Genomic DNA, 14601 nt, shown 5'->3' with positions numbered 1-14601 from the left:
ACAACTGGAACAAGCGTCTTCTTCCTGTGCAGTCAGCCCTACCGTCTGCGAGCTGGTGCCTGGTGGAGAGGGTGCAGCTGCAGGTGTAGGACTCCGAGCAGTAGTGCACTTTTGACGGAGCATTAAAGCGGCACACACGATACACAGCTTATGTATTTCACGTGTGTGTGCTGTTGTAACCTTTGTTGCGAGCGAGCTCATTTTTAAAGCTAGCCTGCTGCGCAGCTAACTCAGCTAGCTCGCTAGCATAGTAGCTGTTAGCCACATGTTGCGTTTAAGTTTCCGTCCTCTTCGCTTCGACTCAGACAACTATATATGTCGATATGGCACGTCGGAAAGAAGGTGAGCATTGCCGGTGTCGCGGAGAACATTGTACATCTCATACATTGTTAAATTCAAAGCGGTTTGATTGTAGGCGGCTGCCAAGCTAACGTAGCTAGCGGGCTAAGTCTCGCGTTAGGTAGATAATTGTAAACAAATGCACGTGTGTCACTGTCAAACGATAGCTACGCCTAATGTCTTGTACAAGCAGTTGTAACGTCAATATCAGGTTATGTGGACCTTATACAAGACTATTGGCAACGTGCTGAAATGTAATCAGTGAGAGGTATTTGGGTGCAGTGCTAGTGCTATTACCAGTATATAATTTAGGTTTTTAATGCCCGCAACATGCTCATGATCCATAATCCAGCACCTAGTTGAAGTAGGTTAGTTAAACTGGTTGCTTCTATGAGCTCACCCTTTGTTATGGATTGTAAACACATGTGAGATGTATAATTTGGTGTACAAATTAAAGGAGAAGTTCACCCAAAATGTCAAATCCAGTCATTATCTACTCTTCCCCATGCTGACGGAAAGTTTCTGGCGCTTCACAGCAAAGGTCAGAGTAGATAATAACTGAGGTGAATTTATCCTTTAATCCCACTCTAAGCTTTGGCAAAATTGCATTGTTAAACTGATTGGTTTTAGCAATCATGTTTTCTTAAATACTCAGAAGAAGTCTGGTATCTTACAACGCCAGTGCCTCTGGTTAACAAGCAGTATAATGTTTTTATGATTGTTTTTGTCCCGTGTCTTGTGTCACTTAGCATTTCAGTCCAAAGTTCTACAGAGGCTCTACCCTGCAGCTCCCAAATTGGAGAAGGAGCCCAGCCCACCACGCGCTGTAGAGGCCCCAGCCAAACAAAAAAGAAGGAAAGCCTCTGGAGAGAACACTGCCACCGGTAAGATAACGTTAAGCTCACCAGTGACACTTAATGCTTGCAAAAGTGCAGTGTTTTGTGGAAAGTCTTTCTTTTTGTACTTTTCCCTTTGATCCTCTTCCCTTATTTCAAATTTCACACATCAGCATTCCAAAGCATGATACACATAGAAATGCCGCCACCCCGCTGCTCTCACCATCGGGGTTCATCACCTTCTTTTATTTGCACTGTCTGTCTCAGGAGATGCAGGAAAGACGCAGACCGCAGCTGATCCTGGCAGGCGGATGTACACTGTCCTACCTCCTCCTGCAGACTACAAGACGGATTCGGAGAAATCCGTCACACTTGCTCAGCTAGAGAGCATAAATAGTGCTGAGGACCCAGCTGGTAAGACGACCATAATCAACATTTATGTACTTCCGATGTGCACCATAAAGCTCGGAGAGATTTACGGCAGGGGGTTTCTCCAGGAAGGCGCTCTCTATTATTAAAGTCACTCTTCTGGATTGTCTCTGTCACGCCACTAGCTAAGGGAAACAAATAGTGATAATCAATTTCGTTTCTGGAACTGAGGAGAACTTGAATGCAGCACAGATGGTGTCTGAAGATTGGTAGATTTTCACTTTCACTCTAGTGTATGAGCAGTTTGTCAGAGTAAACTTTTACAGCTTATCTACAAAATGCTTACCCCTCACTGATGCCCTGTTTTGAAGCTGATTTGTGAGCTGACATTAATGCCAAGCTGAAATGTTTTTGACCTGCGACAAGTAGAGTCTTCTGGCAGTTTGTTTCAAAGATAAGTCAGAAGCGCTGCACCTGATATGCATAATTGAAAGTTTGTTTATTTTGTCTGCACTTCTCTCTTGTCGTAAACCGGTGGAGCAATCAGACTGTAATAACAACCCTGGCTCATTGCAATGCGTCTCTGCACTCATCTTCCTTACTACAGACCTCCATCCACCTGACAGGCCTCTGCTTCACCTCAGTAAAATAGGAGAGATTTGTTGGTTGAGACAGTGTGGCGTCTAAAGGTGCCCACTGGAATGAACGATGAGGTTAATTTTGATTAATTGCACTCGTCAGCCGAACAGCGCTCTAATTGAATCACATTTCTGATTTAGGGGGCAGTGAGCCTTGATGGAAATCGTAATCTAAAGTCCCATTTAAGGTCAGCTTGAGTTGGGCTTCTAATAATAATAAATCCATCAAATATAATGTTATAGAAATAGTGCAACAATAACTGATTGAAGTGATATAGTAATGATTAATGTATTAAGAGTAAATAAGACAACCGCTATTGTTGTCTTGAATTACCACATCCATCTCCACCCTGTGTTTACACTGTTCAGTGCAGTCTGAGCTCACAGTGTTAGATAATGAGATCTGGAAACATAAGTCATCTAAAAGCTTCTTCCATAATTAATGTGCTGTTGTAGGGTTCAGTCGGTTCAAGAATGGGCTTTTTTTAACCATGGGAAACCCCTTTTCTACCCAACCAGTGTCCACTGTATGTACAACATAATATTTACACCCTTTGTTCAGGGTTTGATATTTTATATTATTTTAGATGAAAGCGTTCAAAAATGTAGTAAAATTATTAACAGAATGTGAAGAAATAGCAGTTTTATAATTATGATGTCCACAGTATGTATTGTGTTGCAGAGACTTTTACTGAAGTTTGCATACGGACCAGCTAGGCTCGGCCCCTCCCAGTTAAAAAAGAAATCCTATTAGCAGTGTTAACACTAACACTTCCCAGGAGATTCCTGGAGAAACACATTTAAAACCCCAACATATCTACATCATATGAACACACTTTAGAGAGTACGTTAACAGCAGATTTTTTCCCCCAAATGATTGACAGGGCTGATAATACTGTGATCAAACGGGACACGTATGACTGATTTCCGCTGAAATCACGCTGCAATCACACTGCGAACAGGAGCCCGTCTCTACACAAAGTCGAGGAGCGAACAACGTGTTTCTGTTGTCAACCTACTTTCTGAAGTGCATTATTTAATTTTCTGGAGGCGTTTCTTCATCAGAAGTCAACAACGTAGATATGCTGGGTGTTAGTGTCTTTCTCCATGCGTCTCCCATAGACTTCAATACAGCTGTCACCACAGTCTGGCACCAAAGCAAGATTTGGTGACGTAATGACCCCTTCCTTCTATTTAAGTACCTTGGTCCTAGCTGAATTTGACAAGTGGCCAATTCTTGCGTATTGCACCTTTTTATACTCAATTCAATTTCTTGATACCTTCTGTGTGACAGATGATGCTATTAAAGAGGTGCATTTAGGCTTGGAAGAATCTCCTTTCCTGTATGCTGAGTAACATGTTGACGTAAGATTCTTTGGTTTATTCTTAATCTACCAGAAAAGAACAGAATTAATAAAAAACACCATAAATATTGCATATTTGTACAAGCTCTGAAAAGCCTCGGTGCCCTCATCTGACTGCAGCAAAGGGGACAGTGCAGCCCAGATGGTCTACGGTCTATGGTCTGGCCAGTTCACTGCTCAGTAGCTGTGAATGGGTCACTAAGAATCCGAAAGGGTGCTGGCTTTCTCTGACCTCTCAGCACGTCTTGAGTTGTTAAGGAGAGGAATTGTGTGACGAGGCGCAGAGGAAGCCGCTCAGCATGAGGAAGAGATTTAACACTTGGGAGGATTTATTTCTACCTAGGAATCAAACTGCAAGGCTAAAACAGCACTGCAGGAGCCTTATTATGATTTCCATAAGGTAGGGAGAATGTGGCGTATAAAAGGCTGATGCTTCATCTTTCATCAGAGTGCTGGATTCATAAAAAAGGGAATTGTCAGAAGCAGCACTGTAGATTTTATTGTACATGATCATTACAGAGAAGGAATTTGATGCAAGACTGAAAAGGTCTGAGTCAATATACTGATTTTACTGTTGGATTTTCCACCTGTAATCTCCAGTTTTTTGCATTTAAGGCCAAGATTCAGCAAAGTTCTTTTCAATCAGTGACCACACAAGCTGATTAGGATGCAATCAGCCAAAAAGTATCTAATTAGTGGACTCAGCTGGTGCCGTGATTGGCTGGAGGGGAACCCACAATCTCTTAACCTCTTAAACATTAGTGGACATTCCTGGGACTCAAACCCTTTACTGGTCTGTAGGCTTTTTCTCCTCATCCAGATTGCAGGTGAAACCCACCCACCTCCATTATGTCACACAGAATCTATTGAAGCTCACAGTTCTGATTTTGGCAGATTTTGCACGGAGGCACTTATGGAGACTGTAATGGATTAACAACGTTTTGAAATTAATCAAGAGTTCACAATCTTGTGTCCCACAGAGTGGAGCGTCGGTGATAGCGATCAAGAGCGAGAAGAAGAACACAAGCGAAAAAGGAGAAGAAAGAAAAGGAAGCCACCTCCTCATCAAGACTCTGGGAACGATGGAGCAGCTCCAGAGAGCGAGGGTCAGAGTCAGACTCCTGTAGATGAAGGAGGAGAGCGCATTAGCAGGAACAAGAAGAGGAAGCTGAAGAAGAAACGGCACAAAGACAAGCTGCTCTCCATGGGCCTGATGCCCCGGGCCGCTGCCCTGGAGTTCACTTACAAAAAAGATGGGGAGGAAGCGGAGAAGGAGGAGGAGGAGGATAACGAGACAAGAGCTGCTGAGGTGTCAGACTTCCTCAGGACCACAATGGAAATCTATAAGTCAGATTGTAAGTATCGAGCAGAGCGGTGCATGCCTTTCTGGATGAGCTGGTTCAGCTCTACTCTGTTCACAATCTTGTAGCATTTCTACAGCCTGCACTCGTTTAATATTAATATTTGGAAAATGAACACTCTGCCAGGGGATTGTTTGATTTTGATTCATTTTGCTTTTCTGTGATGCACAAAGCTGGTGGCTTTCCCAGATGAAGTTTGCAAACACATAATTAAATTCTGCCAAATGCTGATACATGATAATTAAAACTGTTGAACAGAATTCGCTGCACATCTGCGCTTTTTTTTTTTTTTTTTTGAGACATGATGTGACAGTGCTAGCAGAAGTAAACAAATAGTCGAAAACACAGCATCAGTAATTGGATGAAAGTGTAAAAGCTTAAAATTGCAGTGCTGTTAGTTTGTACTAAATTGATAAACTTCTCTGTCAGAGTGCTGGATGCTAACTTACTTATTTAACAGTAATTTTAAAGGAGACCAAGCCAAGAAAGCCGACTATTACAGAAGGCGCAGTGTTCCAGTCATTATGTAAGTTAAAATCATGTTACTATAAGGATTATTTTGCAGCAGACTGGCAGTACAAAATTCAGCTTACAGAAAGCCAGTGCACTCTTCCGTCACTGAGTTTTTAATCAAGGCTTTGAACTCACTCAGAGAAACAAGTTCATTAAGCTGCGGGGTGTGCTGAACATTAGGCCATGACCAGTGTTCAGAATCAGAGAAAAGCTCCTAGGTACCTGGCAGAGCAGCCTTGTAAATGAGGGAGATTAATATTAAATGGCGAGAATGCACAGATATTGAGATCAGAGTCAGAATCAGAAAGATATGAGATCAAGAGATGCACCCGGTCTGAGTGATGTTTGCTCTATTGTGAAGACACAGTCTAGACAGTGTCGTGTAGGAGAGGCAACATTGATAAAAGTGGAAATAAAACTTTAAAAAGATGTGCTAAGCAACTGTTGCTGTACATGTGGTGCAATTTATAGAGGTGTGTTAGTTGTTTTGTCAGCTTGTCAGCACTTAGATTACACTCCTCCAAGGTTGCCAGGTCAGTGTGACAAACTCAGCCCAATGCCAGAACTCAAAATATGCCCTTTCCAAACCATATAGTGCTTTTAAAGTCCGACAGTACTGCTATTGAACTAGTTTTCCCTCAACGGTTGTTTCACGTTGCTCCTTAAATGACCTTACATAAGTTAATTGTCTATTATTATTATAAAATATAGCTTTGTGAACATGTACGCCATTACACTGATACATAAACTAACCTTATGTATTGTCTTTTTGCTTTCTCTTCACTTGTCCTTCTTCCTTCCTGCCTAGAAAACATGAATGTGATGTTATTACCATATTACTGTAGTTAATGCCAGACCTTATTTAAACTTATAATGTTGCATCACTATATTTTAATCATACCCCTATAGTAAATACATGTATAACTTGGCTATATATTTACTGTTAGTATTTTTGTTTACCTTATTTCACATGATACACATTATAAAGGTCAACCGTAGTGTAAAAAGTGAAAAAAGAGAAACTTTTTTTCTCCAGGTGTTATATTTCCTCCCTTTTGCAATCTAGCTAATGGCTTGACAGAAAAATAGGTCTACCTACCCAGCGTACAAAAAATTCATCCCACAGCAACACTACAAAAGTAGCCCAGTTGCGCAGCAAAACCACAGACGTGGCATCCCCGCGCCCCTCTAATGTTAGGTACTAAATAATGATGTTGATGCCTTTAATCAGCAGACCAACCCTAACTTCTTCTGTGCTCCTCCAGCCTCGTTGCATGCAGACAAGCCTTCTCTCCTGTCAGGGACACTGGATGACCTTCTGAGCAGCATAGCAAGCGGATGCAAGCCCACCTCTGTCCTGGAGCAGCTCTATAGTCTCAAGGCCTTTGTTCAGCAGAAAGAGACTGACAAGCTGGAAAAGGCTCTGCAGGAGCTCTATAGCACTTCTCTTATGTCTGCAGGTCAGTGATGCATCATACATCGGACAAAAACGATGGGATCTTTGTTGCTCCATGTTTGTGACATGCTTTCATGCCCATCCCTGTCCATACTGGCCTCTTCTTGCTGGGACCTGTCCCTGCAGGTTAATACATGCCTCCATCTGTCCCTGCCTGCCTCATACTCTATGTGCTCCTACATTGATCGTTATTGTTCACCTGAATCTACCTGCCCTTACTTGCCCTCATGTGCCTTTACCTGTACGCACCTGCAATACTTGAGCTAGTCTTGTCCATATGACATGTCAGACATGGGTGACCTCCACGATGAGTTAACTAACATGTTTCAACTTGCTCATCTTGCCAGCAGCCAAAACGTCTCGTGGGTCCCCCCCGACATGTTTTCACGTGTGCATGTTTGTGTTTGTGCATTTCCATGGTTGGTTAGCCGGCTGCGTAATAGGATCAGCAGGGACTTTGCTGCTGTCACGCAGTGTATGTGTTTGAGAGAGAGAGGGAGAGGGAGGAGAGAGCAGCCCGGAGATTCAGGCCACAGCCATATGAGTGGCCACAAAGTGACCCGTGTCTTCGCCTGTCCCTGTCGCCAGGACAACACGGTGTCAGAAACAGTTTGCTAACACACAAGCCGAGCCTACAATAAAGCCTGCTTTAGTTGTGCCCATCCTCTCCTTGCACCTGCGCCACCGCTGCCTGAAAGCTTTTCTAACCCCCCTCCACCCACCTCGTACCTCCTGAGTCATGCTTTGATTCACCGCTTTTAAACGCTGCTGTTTTTCGAGTGCAACTCCGTCAGCAGGTTACGTCAGCAGAATTCCTTGTGAATGAATCTTTCTGGTTTGTAAAGATTTACTCGACTCATCTTCGCTGTGTCGCATGTATAGCATAACATTAACATTACAATATGACAGTTTTAAATGATTGAATATTTTTGATTTACATGTTAAAGCAGCATTCTTTTTTATTTATATATATATATATATATATATATATATATGTATAACCCACATTCAGGGCCATGCAGAAGCTAATCCGTGTGCTTGCTGGAGAGATGTGCTTTTTAAAATTCTTTAAGTGAGTTCACTAAAGCTCTCCTCACTGTATCACTCTGCCCTTGCAGTAGCAATCAATTGAGTGCAGGAGCGGGTCTAAAGCAGATTTCTTTTCAGAATATTTTACTGCACCCTGGAGTTCTTCTCCTGAATGACACCAGCTTGACTGCTCCACTTTATGCTGTCTATTTTATGTTCTGCATAGATTCACTAAAGAGAATTCTAACTTTTCAAGAATGGGTATAAGAAAGATGCCTTCTTGGGTTGGAGTCAGTCATGTTAAATTAAATATGGACATGCAGAGAGGAGGGAAGTAGACTTGAACAGTGGTCGGAGATTTTGATATATTATGCTGAAAATACTACAACAAATCAGTCTCTTAGGTGAAAACACCGACTGTTCCTCTGGTATTGTGTTGTCAGCAGCAGTCTCGGCTGTAACTGAAATGTTGCTCTCTCTTTCTCTCTTGGTGTTTCAGAGGAAACCACAGCAGTCGTTTCACTGTTCCAATACTGGATCACAGACATTCTTCCCATGCAGGGAGACAAGAAGACAGGGCTTTCTACAACGCACCCATGAGACTGTCACTCACCCTGAGACGCAGACTCGACTGAAGGATTATTTCTCCGGTGCTCCATCACTTTAGATAAGAAAAGTTCTTGAAATGCTCACAATGTTGTAAAATATTTTTTTATTATTAAATATTTTTTCCTTCTGATCTACAGTATGCCTTTGTTTAAGTCATTTTCATGCCTTAAGAAAACAAAGCCAGTAAATCCTGAGCTAGGCAAATCCTTCCGCCTACAGCGAGTAAGCCTCACATTGCTATTATCGACCGAGTTTTACTTACCTCCCTGTTTGTTCAAGTTTTATGTAGTTCAACTGAATCAAATATTTAATTGTTATTAACGTGAGAGCCGTCCTCCTCATCTGAACCCCTAATTGCCAGAGAAGCAAATGTCAGCTCTGCTGGAGCTCCAGTGTTGTTCGCAGATGTTATGACATTTAAACCCAGCCGGTTAACCTAATAGCTCCTCAATTATCTACAGCACACTCCCTACAAATCAATTTCTGACCAAGTTGCTATCCCACGGGCCTTTTCAAACTTGCTGTTTCACCCAATAGAATTGGATTTAATTAATAGTCTTCAGGGATGTTATACTGATTGTACTAATGGTGTCTCAGCAGATATTCACTATGTGGCTGATTGATAAAGACCAGTAGCCAGTCTCATTATATAATCCCAATTTGTTGCCCTTATCTAACTTACTCTCAATATAGCAACACAGTTTGTTGTTTGTGGATCTCAGGAACCAGTACCTCCCAAGGAGTCGGTAGCTTAACCTCCAGCAAAACCATACCTGTCTACAGCTGAGATAAGCTATTCTAGTACATTTACCCATAGCTCAATGCCAGGCAGCGAGTTCAGGAGAAGGGCAGAGAATTATCTCGGCTGGATAGTGTCGTTGTGATGACCTGAGTGAAAGCTGTCTGCCATGTACCGGCTCGAGAGGAGCTGTTGTCTCTCCAAAGCTGGGATGCACCACTGGTTATACTTAACACTGTAACACGCAGCTCTGTGTGTGTGCGTGTGTGTATGGTATTATAGTGGTGAATAATTAGCATGAGGGCCGCCATCTGTGGTCTCTAGTCACGGATGGACGCACCAGGTGCTGTGTGTGATGGAGGCTCATGGGCTCATTCTGCAGATATTAGCCAGAGGAGACAATAAGGGGAAAGAGCACATTTCCTGACATGCTTATAGTAAAACATTGTGCGTATTTTTAGCCATGCTAGTGGTGTGATGATGTGACTGTCGGGATGTCTGTCTAATGTTCTGTCCACAACTTTGGTCCAGACAGAAATACCTCAACAACTGTTAAACCTGCTGCAAGTGATATATTATTATTAAAATAAGTGTTAAATAGCTCTATATTCCAACAGTAATCACAATACACAATAATGTTATAGAGTGTTTGGTCTGTAACCCATGTATCTCCTGATAATGCAGCAAAAGAGAAAAGACATTTTCTGGTATCCCTGCCCACTTCATCCAATCAGGACAGAGAACTCCAGAAAGAGGCGGTCCTGTTGCACAGAGTGCGGGATCCTCCTGTTTGCTGCTATGTCTGGTGATACCGCTGTGCCTTCATGTGGTGATGCAGAGAGGAGGGAGGGGATTGATAACTCCAAAATGTTCAGGAAGTTGGCCAAAACGAATATGTAATATGAATTATAGTATTTATGATGGCCAGATATCTCCCTCAGGAGTTGGTAGACACCAAAAATAGAGCTAAAAGAGAGTCAGTGTTGGACTAACGTTTGCCAGGTGTCCCAACGCCGTCCAAATGAGTGATACTTATGTTCTGTAATTGCTGGACCAGTAAGCTGTTTGCTAACAAGTTCTCTATAACCTAAAAGATGATGTCAGCATTCAAAACTTGTTTCAGCTGTCAAGAAGTGGCCACAAATGTCATTTTTTTACAACATTTGAATAGTTCCAACATGAGGTCAAAATGTAAAAAATGATACTTTTCTGTAACTAAATTCCTGTAAAACTAATGGCATTCCCATCCACCTCTGCCTTATTTAGTGTCAATGCGTCTGCTGATTAAAGTTGGCATGCTAACGAGCTAAACAAAGATGGAGAACATCAGTGTGCTAAAGTCAGCATTTAGCTCAAAGCACCACTATTCTTCAGTACGGCCTCACTGAGCAGCAAGCATGTAGATTCTTTGTCTTGCTAAAATTTCCTAGAATTCAGTCATTACTGGTTGTAGTTTTTTAGTCATTATAAAGCTGTAATGTTTCTTTTAGTGCATAAAACCCAGGGGGCCACAACTTTTCAGTGGCATCATGACTTTGCAGCAGTAATGCCAGGGTTTGAGATTATTCATGGATGCATGAGTTGGGAGGCAGAATTGGGGCCTATTACCAGAGATGAGAAGAAGGTCATTGTTGGCTGCTCACTGGAGAGAATTCCTCTCCAGCGAAAGAGACGTTATCTCATTATAAGACCTTACTCGGAGTCAATGGCCCCGAGGCCTGGATGGATATTAAAGCTTAAAAAAAATTGCTGACATGGCAGGAGAAGCCACAGTTGACATCAACAGAAACGCATCCAAACCAATCCAATCGGCAGATTCAAATGGATTCTAGCGTTTCTGACTTCAGATGATTTGGGCCTCCTGTGTAACAACCCTTTAACAACCCTCATTCTCCACACCTGCTCACCATATACTGTATAGTAGATAGATTAGTACTATTATATTGATATTAACAGTAATATTATGACTGGGTGATGTGGCTGAAATAGTCATATTATTAATCAGAATATAATAAATATAATAGTTTTATATGTACCGATATACATAAAAACAGGGCGAATATAAGATTTATATAGAAAATACATAATGGTTAAAGGGGCAATATGTAAGAATTTTAGTTAGAAACATTCAAGAATTAACTAAAATGATCAAAAGAATGTAAACAAGTAGCGATTACTACATAATGTCCATGTGTTATGTTGCAGAACAATCTACTAACGTAAACTTGCTAACCAGCTAACCCGTCTAAATCTCATCCCAGTCCAAAGCTAACTTTTCCCTGGTCCCTGAGCTTCTAGCCGAACCACTTACTGAGCTAACTAAGCTCATTTACCTAAGGCAGCTACAGTTAGCAGCAGTTAGCAGTTACTATGGTGATACCCGGCCCCCCACTTGTTTTGAGTATGAATTTGACAGGTGGCCAGTTGTTACATTTTGCAGCTTTAATACAATTAAATGGGTCCCACTGTTATGCAATAGATGAGGCCAAGGTTTAGACACATGTAAACCAATTTATAACCCAAGTAAGAACTTTATCGGTTTTACTCAATAATTTCCACAGCAGAATAATGTAAAATATAGCACATAACATTTTAATATGATTCAGCTACAAGTTTGTATAATTTTATTTTTAAGCTTGACCCAGCCCCACACTCCATTCCTTTGGCTTCAGCCAGCGTCTTTGTCTCTGTGTGCCAGCTCCTGTAATCCCCTTAGACACACCACCTGCAGACTGTCTGTTATGTAAGACAGGAAGGAGACGGTATAAGGGCTGACCAGGCTGTCCTGCATCAGAGCACAGGTTGAAGTGTCCGAGCAAACACCAGACCAGGGACAGACCCTTTGCCAGTGGGATTCCCGTCCTGGGAGTCCAGGAAGAGGAGCTTGAGTGAGTGAGCCGAGTGACATCTGGCCTGTAACTCATTCCTGGTTTAACAGGAAGACCATCAAAGAAGCTCCAAAAATGTTTTTCAGAGTCCCAAGACTGACTCCGGGCTACATTAGGCTGCTGCAGGTGAGTGTGAGCAGTTTTGAGTTCAGCTGTCAAAGTCAGAATGAGCTTTTTGGCCAAGTACGCGTACACACACGAGGGATTCGACTACAGGTTTTATAGTAATCTCAGTGTACTTACAAAGGAGAAGAGATAAAAGCAACAAACTATAAACATATATCTATTTACAAGTCAGTGTTCTCTAGGATGTAAACAATACAAATAGTGCAGAGGAAATAATTGAATGGCTATTTTACAGGCGATATGTACATGTCAAAAAATATCATTTATAAAGGAGGTAAGTGGATGTTTTGGTGTCACTTGGTGGCTGATTTAACTGTCTAAAATAAGTTGTTTGAAATGAAATTAAGTAACACTGGTTTGAATCTTTCAATGGTACTTCTTGTAGATAAGAAACCAGCTATATAATATTTTCATGTGCTGTGGATTTTACTCTCACATGCAATGAGACACTAAAGCTGTCATACTAAAGGGTATTTGGAACAGAAAGTGCTGAGTCGTTGAAAGTTGCCTATCATGATCGTAGACGCATAAGTGGATAGCACTTTATTGCAATTTTTCTGCATCAAGCAACTCGTTTTTGATTTAAGACCTTTAAAGCAAAAACGGCAGAAAGCCCCTCAAAGTGTCTTGGATTTGGAGATTACACGGTACTTGGTGTGCTCTGTCTCTGCCGGCCCTTAGGGATTAGAAGACAGTGGCAGATGAAATAATGTTGACAGTTCTGAGAGCAGCCATTGATGTAATGAAGTGTTTGCAAGGTGCTGGTTTTATGGGTACGCACAGAGGTTTATGGACAGAGACAGTGCGTGTAGTAGGTTGGCTTCACTGAGTCTTATTCGGCCATTTTTTCAAGTGTCTCACAGATGATGAAATACGGTGCTATCATATTATATACACACCATCCACAAATATGAGTTTGTTCCAGGTTTCTGTTCCAGTAACTAAAGGACGCCTTTTGTTTTGGCTCACAAAACACAATCACCTTTCCGGTGGCATTTACCACAAACAATGGAGAAATCCAAGCCTGTGACAGTCCATTGCATTGTAAATGGAAATGGGAAAAGGGTGAGTGAGCTACAGGAATAGCTTCCTAACTGCCTGTGACACAGCACCATTAGAAAACGAGGAAGTTACTATTATTTGCTCCTCTGTGCTTTTTATAATTGTCAAGGGGCCACTGAGGAAATTGCCCATATCGCAAAATAGACGAGCTTTTTGTTTGTCAAAGGAGACGGACCGCGATTTGGTAAATGAGAGAAGATGAGTTTTTAATCTCTGTGGGATTGGTGGGAGGAGTAGATGGGGCGGCGGCTGAGGTGAGCATATTAAGCTCGCTCATTTGATGCAGACAAAAAGCGCTGCAAGGCATGTTGTCCTCTAAAACTGATCTGCATCCACGTATAAACCACGTATAAAATCAAGAATGTTTGGCCATTGTTTGCTGGGGATTTGTGCTATTTTTGAACTGCTTAGATGCTCTGATTCTCTTTCATACTCGCATAATACGAAGGAATTCCTCTGATCACATTTCACATTTTTCTCCCCTTCCAGACCCAGGCCTACCACAATGTGTCTGTGACGCCTCCGGCTGAGAAGTCTGTGCCCGGCATGGCCATGCTGCTGGGGGCCTTGGGGATCGGGGTGTGTGGCTACAGCTCCAGGCAGTTGGCCCTCCACCACCGGCCCTCTGCACGTGTGCTGCAGTTGATCGGCACACATACTGATGCCAGCATGATGGGCACAGCAGCCCACAGGACCCCGTTCCTGGATGTTACTCGCCGGGCCGTTGCCAGCCAGGAGATCCCACCTCCCTCCTTTGTGGGACAGAAGGTTGCTTTGAAATAATCTGTCAAGTGGATATAGATCGGGCAACATCACAGGTTAAGTTCGGGTATCTACACTTCTGCACGTCTCAGATTGTAGCTATGCTGGCCCATCGCTCAGATGTGGCCCATGTGCTCTCTGATGATGAGCAAGTGTGGATATTTGACTGACCTCAACCTGAAGTTTGGATGTCTGATGTTCTGTAACTAGTGCAACACATAAAAATAGATAAAGTGCTGTTGGATTGTGTCAATTAGTCGATAATATTAGAGTTTTTAATGCACTGAGAAGGTCCAAAGCAATATGAATGATTGGATGAGTGTGTAATGATGCTGGAACCTCCCAAAGACTGTGTCAGGAACTGACATATTTAATTTGGAGACAGTGTGTGTCTTATTGAGGGATGGCGTGAAAAGGGACTGATGCTTGGCAGTGCCCCTCTACACACAGATGGTTGGCAAACCAATCTCTATGCCCCCCTCCCCAGGCAGACAGCCATGTGTAAGAGTT

The 14601-nt window shown here is 42.4% G+C and overlaps 2 protein-coding genes across 2 annotated transcripts; both read left to right on the top strand.

The window, feature by feature from the left end:
• Positions 1–10: 10 nt before the first annotated feature.
• On the top strand, positions 11–8650 carry erich1 (glutamate rich 1). The gene is given in 7 exon segments (XM_084381056.1): positions 11–342; positions 1089–1223; positions 1443–1589; positions 4527–4901; positions 6686–6880; positions 8405–8476; positions 8479–8650. Coding segments are annotated over 7 exon segments (1005 nt in total). The 5' UTR covers positions 11–323; the 3' UTR covers positions 8541–8650.
• A 3451-nt stretch (positions 8651–12101) lies between these two features.
• LOC311273741 (uncharacterized protein) lies at positions 12102–14165 on the top strand. The gene is made up of 2 exons (XM_084380958.1): positions 12102–12267; positions 13819–14165. Exons 1-2 carry the CDS (start codon positions 12217–12219, stop codon positions 14110–14112), a joined length of 345 nt encoding a protein of 114 aa, XP_084237084.1. The 5' UTR covers positions 12102–12216; the 3' UTR covers positions 14113–14165.
• Positions 14166–14601: the final 436 nt, after the last annotated feature.

The sequence above is a fragment of the Pagrus pagrus genome, assembly GCF_965226575.1.
Source record: "Pagrus pagrus genome assembly, chromosome: 18".
In the NCBI taxonomy this organism is placed as follows: domain Eukaryota; kingdom Metazoa; phylum Chordata; class Actinopteri; order Spariformes; family Sparidae; genus Pagrus; species Pagrus pagrus.
This window is presented reverse-complemented; position numbering and strand designations above follow the sequence as displayed.

Bases quoted from the DNA above. Each gene is read 5' to 3' on its own strand.
- LOC311273741 (XM_084380958.1), top strand. From the start codon at position 12,217: ATGTTTTTCAGAGTCCCAAGACTGACTCCGGGCTACATTAGGCTGCTG. The intron at 12,268-13,818 runs GTGAGTGTGAGC...CTCCCCTTCCAG, and splicing joins GCTACATTAGGCTGCTGCAG to ACCCAGGCCTACCACAATGT.